Source organism: Magallana gigas, chromosome 2, assembly GCF_963853765.1.
Source record: "Magallana gigas chromosome 2, xbMagGiga1.1, whole genome shotgun sequence".
In the NCBI taxonomy this organism is placed as follows: Eukaryota; Metazoa; Mollusca; class Bivalvia; order Ostreida; family Ostreidae; genus Magallana; species Magallana gigas.
Window position 1 is genome coordinate 39,544,681 of NC_088854.1, and position 18,491 is coordinate 39,563,171.

The 18,491-nt window shown below is 34.1% G+C and overlaps 3 protein-coding genes across 3 annotated transcripts in view; 2 read left to right on the forward strand and 1 right to left on the reverse strand.

Annotated features, from left to right (window-relative positions):
- The window catches only part of LOC105341596 (cathepsin K), a 41,993-nt gene extending 36,840 nt beyond the window's left edge, over positions 1–5,153 (reverse strand). Inside the window, exon 1 of the mRNA XM_066076528.1 lies at positions 5,150–5,153. Coding sequence (XP_065932600.1) covers positions 5,150–5,152 — 3 coding nt within the window. The 5' untranslated portion in view covers position 5,153. The remainder of the gene's footprint in view (positions 1–5,149) is intronic.
- On the forward strand, positions 864–2,733 carry LOC117681122 (uncharacterized). Its single transcript, XM_034444335.2, has 4 exons — positions 864–1,030; positions 1,391–1,653; positions 1,982–2,079; positions 2,282–2,733. Exons 2-4 carry the CDS (start codon positions 1,401–1,403, stop codon positions 2,414–2,416), a joined length of 486 nt encoding a protein of 161 aa, XP_034300226.2. The 5' UTR covers positions 864–1,030; positions 1,391–1,400; the 3' UTR covers positions 2,417–2,733.
- A 5,720-nt stretch (positions 5,154–10,873) lies between the features above and the next one.
- On the forward strand, positions 10,874–18,270 carry LOC105329031 (low-density lipoprotein receptor-related protein 6). The gene is made up of 19 exons (XM_034444293.2): positions 10,874–10,948; positions 11,084–11,128; positions 11,533–11,612; positions 11,719–11,796; positions 11,965–12,085; positions 13,511–13,694; positions 13,808–13,986; positions 14,213–14,452; positions 15,015–15,183; positions 15,272–15,399; positions 15,492–15,648; positions 15,733–15,842; positions 16,092–16,275; positions 16,474–16,652; positions 16,796–17,035; positions 17,159–17,327; positions 17,514–17,641; positions 17,738–17,894; positions 18,071–18,270. The coding sequence occupies exons 1-19, from the start codon at positions 10,915–10,917 to the stop codon at positions 18,171–18,173; spliced, it is 2,685 nt and encodes an 894-aa protein (XP_034300184.2). The 5' UTR covers positions 10,874–10,914; the 3' UTR covers positions 18,174–18,270.
- The last annotated feature ends 221 nt before the right edge of the window (positions 18,271–18,491 follow it).

An 18,491-nucleotide genomic window follows, 5' to 3' on the forward strand; every position in this document is an offset into this window, starting at 1 on the left:
ATAACTTTCATTTTGATCCAAAGCGGCTTTTCTAAAGGTTCATTGTGCGCAGGCTCGAACAAACAAGTATTTTCACTCAAGATTTGTCCATCCAAGACTAATACCTGACATAAAGAGTTTGCTTGTTCAAAGCACGCTCCATATTTCAACTTAAAAAAAGATCGGAGAAAAATGTCCACATTTGATTTATTTTTATTAAGTTCTAAATAAAACGTCAACTCAGCCAGCGAGTGAAATAAAATGAGCTAATTTGATGAAATATATATTTCATACCATAGACTCTTCACACTCTTGATACACCTGAAATGTTTTAAAAATGTTCAATCATCGTGGCCAAATTTAACTCTTATCATATACAACCCTTTGCCTTTTTTTTTATAACAACATAGTATTTTTCAGAAACATAGGTGTTATGTAAATTAGATACCGGTATACCGGTATGATTAAACATTTTTTATCAGTATCACTTCCTTCCCCTTTTAGCCCCACCCATCTTTCAAAATATGCATTCCCTTCCCGATCGAACCCCACCCCCTTTAAACAAAAAGGATTTAACTCCAAGCTCGCTACTTCTATTTACTTTTAGATTCGCCTCTCCAATATTGAATACACTTTCGACACCCCTGCTAGAACAGGATTAGGCTAAATTGAAGTAAATTCCCTGCATTTTACATGTAGCTATTGAAATAAGCCCTCTTTTTGAATGGTTACATTGACACTAAAAGCTAAACAATGATTATTTGTGACCAATCTCTATCTTTACAACACATTTTCCCAGTATAGAGTACTCAACATGCCACCCGTTGTCATCAAATTATCGGGTAGTTAGAGTATTTGCCTCGTTTTAGCTCAGACCTGTAGTCGTGTTTACAAGTACATGTATTATGGCGAAGTCCGCAGAAGTAACACTGGCGGAGATTAAACTCTTTAAACATGATGGAGGAACTACAAATGGAGCGGACATATTACCTTCAGGACCAATGAAATATTCTCTTCTTGTATTCCTTCGGAATTTTGCATGAATAGGGTGGTAAGTTGTATAACTCGCGTCGAAATCATTTTCTAACTTGAGTTATCGTTCTCTCGTCATTACGCAATATCTCTTAAAGCTCAGTACAGTGTATGTTCAAAAATAGTTGACAGGGTTGGGTCGAAATGTTTCATTTAAAAAATTACTCTAAAAATAAAGTTTTAATTAGTTTCACGAAGTTGATTAAAATTTGATGTGTTTATTCTTTTTTCATGTATGTTCTTTTATGTTTCGTTGATATGAAATGAAGGTATTTTTGAGATATTCATCATTACTGTATAATATATAAATTCATTTTACTCCTGGTATGCTCATTGCAATTGGTTTAAAAATGGATTGATTTGTGTCCATATATTTCAGTCAGCTGAAAATGCAGGCCTTATCTCCTTTAGCGGACAAGCTTAAGGAGCATCACACACGGCTTGTGTTTGTCGGCTCGTCCACTGTGGACCAGATGGAGGAATTTATGCGCAGTCCAACGGTCCTTATGTCTGGCGAACTATACTCGGACCCCACTACTTCCCTTTACAAAACATTCCACATGAAGAGAGGGCGATTTCGCTCACTTGTCATGCCGATTTGGAACAGCGTGTCGAGATATGGATGGAGCGGGGCTGTGGAAGGTAAGCGAAAGTACATCTTTTTCACTTATAATTGGCATGTATTTGCAAACATCGTGGTATACTATCATATGTTGGTTGATGACTACAACTTTAAATGCTGCAGTTTATTCGGGAAAAAACCCACAAGGAAACAATATAAAAAAAACGCAGATCAAAACTTTTTAAGACTTTTTTGTCATTTATAAATCTACATGTACCATATGATATTCATTAGTCCTGCAAATCTGTGATTAAATATCTGTGTTTTAAGCTCAGATATGGAAACCTCAGAGGCAGCGAACGGTGTTAGATTGCTATACATGTATATAGAATTGCGTTATATTTTCAGGAGTAAAACTGGGTTTAGAAACATCGCACCTTGCAGGGGACTCTTGGATACAAGGGGGTACTATTTTATTGGACCAAGATGGAACTATTTTGTATCAGGTACAGTGTATTAGAAATGTTTAAACAGACATCAATTCTTGCTACTAGCTCTTTATAGTAAATTGCGTGTTTTGAAATTGTTGTTTCATTGCAATGACAATAATCACGTGGTGCTTCGCGATTATTGGCTCTGGGCCAGCAGTTTTAAAAAAATTATGAACATGTATGAATTTGCAATATGCATGATATACTTTTTTTTTAGCACCAGGAAGAGCACCCTGCTGACTGGCCCGATATGACCGAGGTATTACGAATGGTTGGCTTCACTGAAGTACCTGTGGATTACGATAGAGCTGTTTCCGAATGGATGCATGCAAGACAAAACGCTCGGAAATAGCACAGCTAGATGATGAATAAAGTGTTTATTTGTTGTCTGATGGTTAGATGAAATCATGACGAACTTTGTGTTAAATGCTTATACAAGCGAACCGAAGTTCTGAGCTAACATTATCCAACACACAGACACATATGAACTTTTATTTTCATTTTATCAAAGCAATTTTTTTGTGGTGTTGATTTCACATGTTATCAACCAGTCATTTAACTTTATAGAATCATGTTCATAATATAATATTTACATTAATTTGTACAAATTCTACAAATATCCACTATTTTATACATTTTAACTTTGAAATTAAAACGGTTTTAAATTGATCTGTTACATGTATTTCATTCTGCATGTCAAGTGTTCAAAATGAACGAAGAAAACACCATACATTTAATCGTAGGGCTGTTTTTAGTATGATGTAGTTATAAGATTGCAAAAAAATATTACACCGAAGACTGTCTTGATTTTTCAGAAATTTCAAAAACTATATATACCACTACAAAATAGTCCCCAATATTGAATTTGTATTTTTAACTTTGACGACATTGCAATCCCCATATTAACAGGTTTTTAAGACGAGAGACCATGGGATTCAGATAGTATAATGTATTGAAATTACAATAAAACACAGAATGCATGCATGTAGTTGCTGTATATTATTCCATATAGATAAGTCGGGTGCGATCATATGTTGTATGAACACCGCTCTATATATTTTTCCTCCATAGAGTCAACAAAAATAAGTGACAGGTGCAAACTAAATGTATACCAGCATACTCTGATTGTTCTAAACACAGTATTAATAATAATGTATTTAAGAAGGAATCGGGAATTACTCTTATTATTATAATTATAAAAAGAGAAACATTATATATTTCAAAGTGGTTCATTCGGTAGACATTGCCGTGTCAATCCGGAGGTTTTCTTGCTTCATTTTTTAAGATCTAAATTATGACATTTTCAGAAACAGTTTTGTACATGTAACAACTGAAGCAACCGTGTCTCATTATTTTCAACTATGACAGCCAGTTGTTGCATGAATTTTCAGATAACTTTGAAACTTAAGTTAATATTACTTTTTGGCGTCCGTTTTGAAAAATTTCCAACGTTATACATAATTTTATCGATAATTAATTCTTTTTCTGTAATTTCATAGGTTTGTGTTGGTAAAAAAAACAAAAATTATTTTTCCAATTTAAATTTGAGGTTGAGACAGGCCCATCACGACTGACCGAAAAAAAGAGACACATGTGCATGTTTATTGACCCAGAGGACGAGACCACTACCCTCCCTAGTTATACCGTCTCGCTAATCTAGTTCCAATGATATGCATTGGGACTGATATTTTAAGAGGTATTTGATACTATGAGCTATGTAGCAACCTCTAATGATACAACGTCCACTAATGATATAATGTTTCATTAGTGGTCAGGATGTTGACCACTAATGATATAATTTTATCATTAACGAACAACCTAACCGTCCGCTAATGATATAATTTCAGATTTGTATCATTAGCGGTCAAAAACCGTAACCTCTAATGATATGGAAAAAAACTGAGAAATAAGTACTACCTTGACCACTAATGATATACATTTGCACACATTTTCAATTGCATTAGTGGATGGATTTGAAACATTTAATGATATAACATGATAAAAGATTATATATATATATATATATATATATATATATATATATATATATATATATATATATATATATATATATATATATATATATATATATATATATATATAAAATAAAAGAAAAAAAGCAACACTAACTGTAAAACATAAGCGCTTTCATTGTTAAAAATCTTCAGACGTCTGAAGATTTTTAACAATGAAAGCGCTTATGTTTTACAGTTAGTGTTGCTTTTTTTCTTTTATTATATTTTTACCGGACACTGAGAAAATACTTTTGTGATTTGGATATATATATATATATATATATATATATATATATATATATATATATATATATATATATATATATATATATATATATATATATATATATATATATATATATATATATATATATATATATATATATATATATGGGTTTGTTAATTATAGATTAGAACAACAAGGAATATCAATTAAAGTTGGTTGAATTAAAACTACTTAAACAATATGGATCATGTCGTTGTAACAAAGAATATTGGCCCGCGTTTCATTTTTCAACATTGATTATTGATTCGGGGAGGGGTGGGGTGGGGGTGGGGGGCTTTTTTAACGTTGAAAACTGAGACCAAAAGTCGTGAAATGTATACCCGGATTTCATTTTTCAACATTAATTATTGATTTGGGATATTGGGGGCGGGGGGGGGGGGGAGGGGCGGGGGCTTTTCTAACGTTAAAACTGCGACCAAACGTCATTTTCAACAGCTCAAAAAAGTTTTTTTTTTCTAATCTCTGATGACCTCACGTTGAAAATTGACCAACTACAGGTTTTTGAACTGTCTCTGAAATGGAACTTGCTCTACCCTAATTATTTTGTATCTGATAAAAAATTTCAGCTCCATGTTTTAATTCCTAATATTGTCCGATATTCATGCCGATATGGATTTTTGTTTTTGTTTGGGTTTTTTTTCCCGATAGCAACAGTTTGTTATTAAGACTAAGAACTCTGTCTCTTGTTGTTAAACTGTGTAGATAGAGCTAAAAGGAATATATGTCAAACAACATCGTCTCAAGCCATGGTCCGGTGTCCGTTTATATATATATCTCTCTCCACCATGATCGTTCATGTTGACCGTGGTTTGCTAAGATTGTCAAACCAATACCGGCCGTTTATGTTATATTTCCGGTAAATCGCTTCAACTTTAATTTATTTTGAGAAGTCATGATAATTAACTGACAGCACAATAATGAGCAGTTTTTATATTTTTATCAGACAAGTCGCGATCAGTGATTATTTAATTAATTCAACTTAACAATAACTTTTCTTAAACTTGCAAGATTAACAAAATTATGATTAATAAGCTACTTATCTTGATTTGACAGAAAAAAATATTGTGTTCAATACAGATACAAACACTACACAGAAACTTTTTCGTGGGTGTGTTTAGGGAGTATTGGACATTTATGACGCATTCGCCGGCGTAACGAGGAATCTTGACCCGGGTTGAAATTTGACCCGGATATCATTTTTAAACGTTGAAAAATTGATACCAAAAGTCGTGAAATTATACCTGGGGTCAGTTTTCAACAGCTTGAAAAATATTTTTCAAACTTCTAAGGACATCGACACGTTTAAAACTGACCCTGTTGAAAATTGACTCCGACTTCAGAGTTTTGAACTGTCTTTGAACAGAAGTGTAACTTCCTCTTCACAGTTTAATTGTACATGTGTGTACTTAAAAGTTTCGGTTTCAAAACTTTAACTCTTTCATACTATCCGCTATATTTGCCGTCTTGGGTAATTTGACATTTCAAAGGTTGATTTTTCTGACTTCAATCATTTAATATTTCATTTGACTGAAAACGTGGTATGTAGCAACCTCTTTTATTATACTTTCATGTTAAATACTGAAATCTGATTGGTTTAGACGCAGTTGATAATTTGTTCTATTACCCTCAGCGTTAGCAACACACTTGGCAACGGGTAACACAACGAATTGTTACATGCGCGTAAATTATGCGCGTACACTTCGCCGTAGAATTCACGTCATTTCTATACAAAAACAGAAACATTTCTTTAAAATTAAGACATTCAGTAAATTAAAATAAATAGTGCCTATTTGGGAGGATAACAGTTGAAATTGACACCCCTCGAAAACCATTGTCAACCTCCGCTTCGCGTCGGTTGACAATGGTTCTCTCGGGGTGTCAATTTCAACTGTTACCCTCCCAAACAGGCACTATTTATATAATGATACACTGTCCACTAACGATATAATGTTGCATTAGTGGACAGAATGTTGACCACTAATGATATAATTTTATCAAACCCGGGTCAATTTTCAACCCGGGTTAACATTTTTTGTTACACTGACATAATCACCATTGTTGAAGTAGTTTTAATTCAACAAACATTATTTCATATTCTTTGTTGTTCTAAGGTATAATTAACAAACCCACATATTCAACTTAACGATAAATTAGTGATTCAATTGTGCTACAGACCATAATAGCAAACAGTCTTGTGTTGTCTATGGTTTAATTTTAAAATTCTTCAGAAATATTTTTTTTACAAGCTAACCACTTTGAGATTAATATACCCGGTAATCATTTTTGGTACAAGTTAACTATATCTGGTCAATCACTCACTTCCTGTCAGCCTTACTGACCAGTCCGGTCTCACTTTGTCAATCGTCTTCAATCTTGTTAGATGCGTGCTTCGAACCACTAAGTAAGTCTTTTTTATTGAAGTAATTGCTCAAATTTGTTAGTATTAAATTGTATTTTTGAAGTATAGTTACAGATGGAAATTTATTTTACAGATAAAACATTCTTAAAAGTATGGCACACCATTATGGTCTTTAAAGTAAATTACATATTTTCCTATTTAGTAATTTGTTATTTCTATTTGTTGTAGTTTTTTACCAATATTATTCATGACGGCAACGTTTCCACACAAAATAAAATATGAAACCCGTGTGACTTTTGTTTGCGTTGTGCAAGGTTAGCTATCTGCCTGCACCAGGCAGAATAAGTCTTATGAATTGGACCTTTTTCATGTTAATAAAATCCCGCTTAAAGTTTATCAATAATGTTTTAATATCGTAAAATTGCTTTTCTTCAAACTTTCTTCAACTAAAAATATTTAGCACAACTCCTTTTTGATTAATGATAATCAATTTGGATCTTCAAGTAAACAGACGAAGTCATAAATGGTATGTATTTTGTCTGTATGCGACTATTTCAGTTCAAGTAAAAAGGCAAAATATCAGGGTAATGTCAGAATGGTGTATTTTAAAGGACAAAATACATGTATATGATCAAATAACGCCCCCCCACCAAAAAAAAATAAAAATTAACCAATTCTTATGCAGTATCGTATGAAAATCAAATCAAATATATATATATAATCTTATATTAAATAATATCATATTATATCATTAAAGGTTGCAATTCCATCCACTAATGCAATTAAAAATGTGTATCATTAGTGGTCAAGGTAGTCCTTATTTCTAATTTTTTTTCCATATCATTAGAGGTTACGGTTTTTGACCGCTAATGATATAAATCTGAAATTATATCATTAGCGGACGGTTAGGTTGTTCGTTAATGATAAAATTATATCATTAGTGGTCAACATCCTGACCACTAATGCAACATTATATCATGAGTGGACGTTGTATCATTAGAGGTTGCTACAGAGCTACATGATTTTTAGTTGACCTAATATGGTTTAACCGAGGTCAGTAAAATCCATATGGAATTTCCTGATCAGGTATAAACTAGGTCAACTGCAAACCATGTAATGATTATATCTTACCGACTGCCTTGAATGAATGACCACGATAATCAAGCAATGAAAATCAAAGTAACAAGTTGCAATTTGGGTACAAATCCTGACGTCATAATACTCTTAGAATGACAACATAATGCTCAAAAGGAGGAAGTAATATTTCGTACTGACTGTGTATGGACTATACATGGTTTCCAGGTGACTGCTGTTAGCTAGCCAATGAAATTAGCTACAAATTAACAAGAGGGAAGATGAGGTATTTACCAAATTCAAACTTTATTATCATTCGGTTAGAAAGTTTATTGGCACGAGATCAAACGTCCAAGGCGTTCTAGTCTACAAAAACAGAAGGACACCATGTCATTGTTATAAAACGAATTCATTTAATAGGTAATATTTATTTATTTAGATAGTGCAAAGTTTTATCTAATAAATAAACTCTCTGAGCAACAAAGGCTTTATCAACTTATATGACAAATAGTACCATATAACCTTTTTAAACAGAAAAATCCAGTGTCACAACAAAGGTCTACAGCTAAACATTGTCCTCTACCAGGAAGTTCATTCTCCACCTTTATCAGATCGTTTCTGCCAGACATCTGCTAATGTCAGTCGGACATTTTAAACCAACTTCTTCGCACTTTTCTCATAGAAAAGACCTATTCAAAAGATCGGGCTGTTCACTCGTTATCTAATTGGTTATACAACCTGTCGTGTTCAACTGACTGTTCAATGCCCGGCAGTTGAAATGGTTTTGAAACATGTGAAAGTTGATACATGAATACATGTCATTTAAACGGTCAATATCGCTGTAAGCTTAAGAATTTTATTCATGTAAAACAAGGGCCGTTTTTCTACAATTACAGTCTCTCACATATCTAATATACATTAAAAAAAATCCAACATTTTTTAAAATGTATCGCCGGTACTCAAAAATCATTCTTTATATCATCAAAATCACCAATTTCTCAGAGTTTTATTTGCTGAAACAATCTATTTCATTGTAGTTACAGCTAAAAAAAATTATGAAACAATTCATTTTTAGGCTGTACCTAATAGTGTTAACACTACGGTCAGGACCAACCTCAAACTTTAACTTACGTAAGTTTTGTACTGACGTAATCGACCAGGTATTTTATGGCCAAAATGACAAATTGTGCAACTCATTTCATTTCTTTATTACAAAAGTCATACATCTTATAACATGGTTATTATTAACAAGACGATGAAGTGATAAAAAATAGACATAAAATCGGACGGTCAGTCCTTATAAATCTCCATCTTATACATGGATATACATGTAAGGCGATCATAATTTGATTTTTAGTTTTACGGATCCGCCGACTCTAAAAATTTGCATTTAAAAAAAAAAAAAAAAATCGAAAATTTTCAAGCTCTGAAGTTCAAGCTGCTTGAGGCAAACTCGTGTTTTATAATAGGAAATCACTGAGACATTTAAATCTGGATGTAAAAATGCTTGCAGAATGATTGAGGAAGGGCAAGGTGTTGCAGAACATCGTTGGATTGGTTTCATTGTGTTCAAATGGGGAGACTTGGGCGAAATAGTCGCTTTTTGGTCGGTAACTTCACCAGAATTTCCTCCAAAAGAAAAGTTGGAATTCGCCCTGTATTATGAGTTCACAATCGTCTAAATTAACCAAAAAGGCAATAAAATAATAATTAACTTATTCTAAAGACGTTTTCACAGCTTCAGTTAACCCCTGTTGTGATTAGGATAATATTACTGAGACTTTCTTATCTTTAGGGGTAGGCCTAATATAAGGATGATGCAACCACATACTGTGCAACCGATGTTTATTTCTTTTAGTGTTGATGCTACAATTAGGTGGCAACTTGTAATTAGTTAATAACTTATTAATGCTTAAATAATCATAAAACCCTTTGTTTACAGTTATCTTTAAAAAAAAAAAAATAAGCCCTCTATATAACGGTTGTAATTGGGTCAAAGGGTTGTACTAATACCCCCAAAATACACAAAAATACAGAAACTGTCACTGTTATTTGTCATTTAACACAATTACAACACATTTAATCTTTTTAATGTTTTAATTATTAAAAGTTTTTTTTTATTGACTTGCTTCTAATCTAATTTAAATTATTAAAGGTTAAATCTGTGTATATCATCATTAGCGTTATGCCATTGTAAAGTAATGGAAGTCTTCCTGATTTCTCAAACTTCTCCCTATTTTCTGTTAGAGAGAATTTAAGTCTCCCAAAAATTTTGCTCTAGGTTGGTCCCTGCAGTGTAACTACACTTACAAACCAATTCATCCAATGCAAAACAACCCTCAGACCTACATGTAGTGTCTGCATGCAATGCGCACAGTTGGATTCCTCACAATTGGAGGTGGTAGTAATTTATGGCAGCAAGAGTTGCCTCAGAGTACCCGGGCCAGCAGCTGACATGTCTTTTTTTTTTTTTTTTTTTTTTTTCGTCCTCCGACTTGACTTTTCTTGGAAAAAAATCCGTAAAACTAAAAATCAAATTATGATCGCCTAAACCCATGTTAACAACATTCCTAGATTATATATGGAGAATGACTTACAAATTAATGAAAATTATAACACTCACATAGAAAACAAATCACGCATGCAACAATAGATGTTTAGGGCAATGGCATTAGATACATGTATGACTTTTGCCAAATTACACAATTCTTTGATCTGTTTACTTTAAAAAAAAATATATCAATTTGTACATCTTCTCAATAACTTCGTATTTTCAAAGGAATATCATCAAACTCGTGTGTGGATAAAAGTGTATGAAATTCAAAACAATTCTTAATTTTTGCAAAGATATATCATTATAGCCAAACGTTCGACAAATTTCATCTTCAAGAAATGCAAGTAAATAGGGTATGCCATTTGAATCTAGTACTCTTAATTATGATTACAAACCATTTTGATATCGATATTTGTTGATTTTTGTTTTGATTCAAGAGATCCTAGAATGGTGGACAAAAAAACCCGCAGTTTTGCACGCGACTGTAACATGGATCATTATCTTATCTTTCTATAAATTCTGCCGGCTTTTGGTCGGCAGATCATTGTAAGAGTGAACGACCATGAAATCACGTATCTTTGTTTTGACAATCATAGGTTTGGAATTTGGATATACCAATATACATATTGTTTTGTTTCATAAGTATCATTATACTTTTTTCTTCTTAGAAAAATTTTAAATTAGTGTTAACTATCTTGAAATACTCTTCAAACTTTAACATTTCATTTCAGGGTTTCTAATACCCTATTGTGCTGCACTTGAAAGGGACAAAAAAGGTAATTAAATCATGCCTCAATAATGTTAAAATGAAAAATATTATTATTGATAGGTCATTTAAAATAGAACCCGCTTAATATAATAGTTATTTTGTCAGGAAATATTATTATATAAACCGGACTATTATGATAACCGACCCCAGCTAAATTCAATCTGTACATGTATGATATATGCCTATTCTCGTCATGTTTTATTACCATCTATTTCTAAACAATGTGATTTCCACAATAATTGATGATTTCTTTTAAAACTTTACTTTTAATGCTTTAAAAAGATTAACTACCAGTATTACACACTGAGAAAATTGCAAGATCCAACAATATGCTTCAGATGTAGGCCTACTAGTTAAATTTACTTTATCTAACTTTGAATTATTTGGTTGTTGCTTTTTATTAATCAACAGCCGTACAATCATGTTATGAGTGTTCCAACATTGCCGACCCATCACAGTGTACACGAGTAGTAACATGTAGAGCTAATGAGGTAAACAAACCCATAGTATGAAAATAAATTAAACAACGAGCACCTGAATGCATATATAACTCAAATCAAATACCAAATGTAATGACGTCCATATTGGATTTTGCAGGTCTGTTATACGGAGGCTCATTCGACGTCATCAATATTCCAGTCCACAGTGTACTCGTTGGGATGTCGAGCATCAACCGTAAGATCGAGTCAAATTACCCATTAAAAATACAATCGACTCTCCTCGATTGTAATCGTTCATTTCCGAGCGAATACGAATTAAAGCCTGCGAAGAGCTTCAGATGTTCAATATAAGAAAATGGTGTGCAACATACTTGTATTTGATGTTATTTTTGAAAATTTTCAGTTATGTGACGCAATATCCCATGGTGGTGGTGTGGTTGGAAGAAAAAGAAACGTGCGTCAATTGAACACGCACTGTAACAGCTGCTGCCGAACGAACAACTGTAATAGAAACCTTTGTGGAGGTAAGGTTTACTGCGACTGTAAGGTAAACCCATTCACGGAAAGGAATATTATTACAGTAAATGTTTCTAGTTGATGTGGTTTACATTTTACTACAATATACAGGGTTATTTTCGCCCCGTGTTGCGTCTTGAATTTGCCCAGACACAGTTTTGTTTAAAGAGAGATCATTTGGGTCATTGGAATTCGCCCTCTGTCAACGAGGGCGAAATGGGGGGGGGGGGGGGGGAATCATTTCCCTGTATACAGTATATATGTTTTTCAGTGTCTATGTTTGTGAAAATGTTGCAATCTTAACGTTTAGTTCAATAAAGTTCATCAGTGACGCGAATGACGTACTGTTTAAGTACAAGCGGTGTTCGCATAAAATTGATATGCAAATTGAACATAACATAAACATGGTAATGTTTCATTGTACAGTTATTGAAAACTATTTCAATATAAGCAATAAGGTATTATTCTTTGAGTATTACATGGAGATAATTATGGTCAGGACGTGGTCTAATCGGCATTCTGGCTTTCTTGGATTTGATCTTGCTGGGTCCAGATTATGACCCCATAATACTAAAAGAATGATTCATTCTAAAAAAAATTTTGTTAATACAATCGACATTACGATTTCAAAGCGGTAGTTGTATCAATTCATCAGTGTTTAAAAATAGTCAGTAGTATATGTATAAATTGTGATTTTGAAGGAAAGTAAGTTGGTTACCTTAAGCACAGATTGCATGAACATGTAGATAGTAGTCTTTATCAGTGATTATAAATACAACAAAGTCACCCAAAGATCAGCTCTTGCGTAATGGAAAGCCCGTCACAGACAGTTTAACCTTTTTAGTCTTATTTGATAAAAAAAAAATACTTAAAGTGCATATACATGTTCCCTAATTTTGTAACTACAAATAGATATTTAAATCCAAATACATATGTAGTTGATTTAAAAAAAAACCCACATCTGTGCAGAAAAAAAACCCGGTAACAAAAAGTCCCAGATTTCTCTTTTATGTGACCCCTAGGCCTCTTTTAACACGAAAAAATCGACAAGAGTGAAATTAAAATTATTATTGGATTTATGATAAAAAAAAAAGTAGGACGTCTTCTAAACATTTGACCCTCGCACAGTATTTATCAACATTATCATCTACATGTAAGTACTAGTACTTCCATGGCGTTTTCAAAAATCACCGTAAAACATACTCTGTATTTTAAACAGCGTCTTTCAACCAGACGAAATAGAAGAGGTGTTTCAAAATTATAAATGCTGAGCTTTGTCATTCTAGTAGATGAATGCAGATTGAAAAAAAGCGCATATATCTTTTATGAATATCGAAATTAAGAAGTATTGGTAAATAACGACAACGAGATTTTATGACAGACAATAGTAAATTCTTCCCTTATTTAAGATGATTCTATCCTCTGATGTACAGGTTCAGGAACCACCGGCCCAACGGTTTCGACTTCGAGTTCAACATATGTCCGTCTCCTTGGTGGTTCCCATGCTTACGAAGGTCGAGTCGAGGTCTTTCATGGCGGAATCTGGGGCTCCATCTGTGACGACAATTGGGGAGGACACGAGGCACAAGTAGTGTGTGGAATGCTGGGATATAGCAGGTATAGGACCAGCTTCGTGCTTCGATTTTTATACGGAACACCATCTTTTCTCGTTATTTTAAGTCGATTTTTCAACTTATTAACTATTAATACATGAATTTTCCAATTTTTAGGAGCGGGTCAGGTGGCGCACAAGGAGGCTTATTTGGAGCAGCTCCAACCTATGCCAAAATATTTATGGACGAAGTGAATTGTACGGGAACAGAGGCATCTATCGACTTGTGTCACTTCAATGGATGGGGAGTTCATGATTGTGGACATGACGAAGATGCGGGTGTTATCTGCAACTCGGGTAAGCCTTTCTAAGCAGACGACATTTTTTTTCCGATGCAATCGCTTGAAAAAGAAATCAAAGACTATCAATGAATAGTATTTTTTTATTGTGGGTTGATTTTGTTATGCTACTTATAATTTTACTAAAATTTGACGTCTTTGACTTTGATTGGTTACAACTTATTAATCTGTCAAACAAAATAAACCCTAGTAAGAATCTTTCTCACTTTTAACGTTACATGTAGCAAGCACAGAGGACAACATTATTTTCTTGCTTGATACTGGTCTTGGTGGAGTAATATTTAGAATGGACTTGAATACCCAGAGTTACGTGCCCATTCCCATGAACAGTTTGTACACACCCACTGCCTTTGATTACGATCCAACTGATGGCAGAATCTACTTTGTGGACTACAGACTCAGACAGTTAATGAGTGTCCACTTCAGTGGAACAGACGTGAGAGAGCTCAAACAACTCGATGCAAGTATGAATGAAATTGACAGAAAATGTTTAATTTTAATATTTGCCTGACAGTTGGAATATTTTTTCTGAGCACTCACTGTCCTATGAGTAGTAATGGGCAGAAATTTTTTTTAAACTTTAAGTACTTGTAATTTTTCCAGATGATGGGAAAAAAAAATTATCAAAAGAAAATATTAAAATGATTTAGTCAAGACAAAACACGATTATAAAATACTGTGTTAATTATACATGCTTATGTGTTCGTGGCCAATTTCTTGGTGTGATACAAACTCTGAATAAAGAATAGTTTGGAAACTAAATTTGATGTGGAATTGTTATAATACAAGTTTACACAATCCAAGTGATCTGTAGGTACCAAGATTGTAGTCGTAATAAGATTAAAGATCTTTAAAGGACAATTGTAAACGAGCTCACTTTTGATCTCAGTTTTACTTTTCCACTTAATATTCCCTTTTAAAGGTGAGACATATCAAAAGTGAGCTCATCTAACTTTGTATGGCCCCGGGCCAGGTTCCTTAACTTTGTGTTGCTTTTATATTTAAGTTTCTTTTCATTTTACCTAGATGCCGACTTGGAGAAAATTCAGGTTGATCCAATTAATCGAAAACTCTTTTACGCGGACACAGGAAACAATCTTATAGGTTCTATTAACCTGGACGGAACCGGATACCGGGTTGTAGTGAACCAGAGTTTGGATGAACCACGTGACTTAGCTCTTGTCCCCGCTACACAGTGAGAATATATTAATATAATTGTTTGTTGTAATGGCGAGTATTGTGCATTTATCTTTTGAACTGTGTACAATGTCTTTCTTTGTTAGGACAATTTACTGGACGGACTGGGGAACAAGTCCCAAAATTGAGAAAGCCAGTTATGACGGTTCAAACCGACAAACGCTTGCATCAACCGGTCTTAAATGGCCGAACGGTCTTGCATACGATTATGAAGGTACATGTACATGTATACCCAAATAAATATCTTCCAAGAATATGAATCTCTGATAGAAAAATTTATATTGTTCAAGCGCCGTTTGCTTACAGAAAATAGACTTTACTTTGTGGATGCTGGAACTCACAAAATCGAAGCTATGCAGCCAGACGGTAGTAGTCGATCCGTCATCTTGACTGATTCTTCCGCCCACTTTTTCGCTGTGTCTCCATACCATCAATATCTTTATTACACAGACTGGAACCAACAGTAAATACTCTTCCAAAATTCCCCCTCTCTTTTTGAATTTAATGCTTTTTGGAAAATATCTAAAATGCTGCCAATCAATTTCAGCACTGTGATGAGAGTTAACAAGGATGGCTCTGGAAAGACAAACATTGGTCCTACAGGGTTTAGACAATTGGCCGACATCAGAGTCCACAAGTATGGATACGGAATGCCAGGTTTAAATTTTTTAGACATTAAGGTGGTACACCATATCAAAATCAAGCTAAACAAAATTTACTAAAATGCAAAAGAGGAGTATTTTACTTTTATTATTAAGATTCGTTAAGCAAAATAACTCAATATTCATATTTTAACTGAAATGCAAGAATTGAGTTATTACAGCATCATTTAACTTGATGCAATAGACAGCTGAGTGTCGGAGAAGAAAGTCCTTCTTTTTGATTAAATGAATCTTCATTTTCTAGGAGTGGTGACTCCATCTCCAATCGTCGTTGATGAAAGTCACATATTTGTCCGTCTTGTGGGAAGAGGAGACCACAACGAGGGTTTGGTGGAGGTGTACATTAATGGCGAGTGGGGCACGATCTGTGACGATATGTGGGACGATAGGGAGGCAAAGGTCGTGTGTGAAATGCTGGGATTCGGAAAGTAAGATACACGTTTTTACTTTCTAAAAAACGTCGAAGATATTAAATTCATTAACTGAATCATTTTAGACGATTGAAAGCAATCAATGAAAATCAGAATTAAGAAATTCATTTTCTTAATTTTTTTAATTCAAATCATTTGGTTTTTTAAAACAATAAATGATGAACTGATCCATTATTGCATGGATTGTAATCATAGGACTAATGCAAAGGCAGTTTCCCGGGCCTATTATGGAACAGATAACTCCATTATCATTTTCCTGGATGACGTCAACTGTACTGGAGAGGAGTCCCACATAGCTCAGTGTACTAAGATCGGGGACTGGGGTCTCCATAACTGTGACCACAGAGAGGACGCAGGCGTCAACTGCACGTTCGGTAAGTACAAACAAAACAACATGGTCTGTTCTAAAAAGCAAACATGTGCAACGTCATAACCGTTCTAAACCCTCAACAACAGTATGTCAAAGTCAGCTTGACATTCATCACTTTAATTCAGTTTGTGGCATGTGTCGTTTCAGATGTAACAAGTATTCGCGATTTTGTGTTGGTGGCCGATTCCTACATCCAAGAGATCTACAGAATGGACCTGGAGACCGGCAGCTACTCCGCCATCCCCCAGTACAGCGTCAACACCCCTATAGGCATAGACTACGACCCCTTGACGCACACTGTGTTCTACTCCGACGTCGGATTACACTTGATCAAGAGCACGGACTTAGATGGAAATAACGAAAAAATATTAAAACGACTAAACAGCGGTAAATCGAAAGACGAATTGCTCATTAAATAATTACCTTTCAAATTGACCAAAAATAGGTACAAGTACATTGTGAAATCAAGGTACTAGAAAATATATATTATTTTCTAACGTTTCGTTACAGTTGCCATTCCTGATGGTTTGGTTATTGATGTTCAAAACCGCTTAATTTTCTATTCCGACACCGGAAATGACGTCATTGTGAAAATGAATATGGATGGTACCGGTGTTGTTAACGTGACTAACACAAACCTTGATGAGCCAAGAGCAGTGACCTTAGACGTCGCCAATCAGTAAGGTTCTATTGTCGTATAATGATGACGTCATAATAAATGACGGGTAACGTTACACTTTGTGTTGTGTGATAACGTGGTATTTTCCGGCCCCTAAATTTTTGCATCTTTCTGTTGTTTGTATGTGGAAAAGAAAATCTCTCTTGGAGGTATTGAAAGAAAACAAAAAAAAAATTCACATTTCAGAGTTATATACTGGACAGACTGGGGAGCACATCCTAAGATTGAAAAATCGAACTACGATGGCTCAAACCGTCAGACCCTCATCGACAGTGGACTTAAGTTTCCTAACGGACTTGTATATGACGGAACAAGTAAGTATTCACTGCCTTCCGTTAAAAAAAAACCGTTAAAACAATACGGTATACATTTTTGAAACTTTACATTCGAGTATTAAACATAATTTTCAGCAAACAAGCTTTACCTGTGCGATGCTGGGACCAATAAGATTGAAGTAATGGATACCAATGGTCAGAACCGACAGCTGATCTTCCAGGATGCTGGCGCTCATTTCTTTGGAATTGACGTGGACTCCCAGTATATTTACGTGTCCGACTGGACTAAAGAGTATGTCTGATCTCAGATACAAAGCAGATCAATTCAGCTCAATTTCGCTATGGATTTTTTTCACGATCCACCACAATCTCTAACGAGAGTGAATTTTGTTCATCAATTTGAGGTTACATGTCCCACAGTTTCGATGCATATTGTAAAAGTTTTTATTTTCTGATTTTTTTTTTCAGTGGAGTCATCAGGTTGAACAAAGATGGGTCTGGAGAGACACCCGTCGGACCCCCATCATTCGGGAAACTTAATGGAATATCTCTCTACCACCAAGGGGGATGATTCAAGTGTTCATACATCAAAATGACTTTCAATCCCGGTCATTTCACATAGACAATAAGTTTAACCATGCTGTGTTTGAATAAAAGTTTGAAATATATTCTTATTTTATTTTTTACATAGTATTTTTAAATATAGTTATTGGAGGATAATTATTATAACGAATGATATTCATTTGATTTATATCGATTCTGTTCAACGTAAGTTTAAAATGTTTTCGCCAAGAGGATTTTTTTTCTTAAAACATGGCTCCGATGACTCTTCATAATGTTTTGGTATAAATATTTTTTAAAAAGCACTATCATACGGATCCCTTAATGA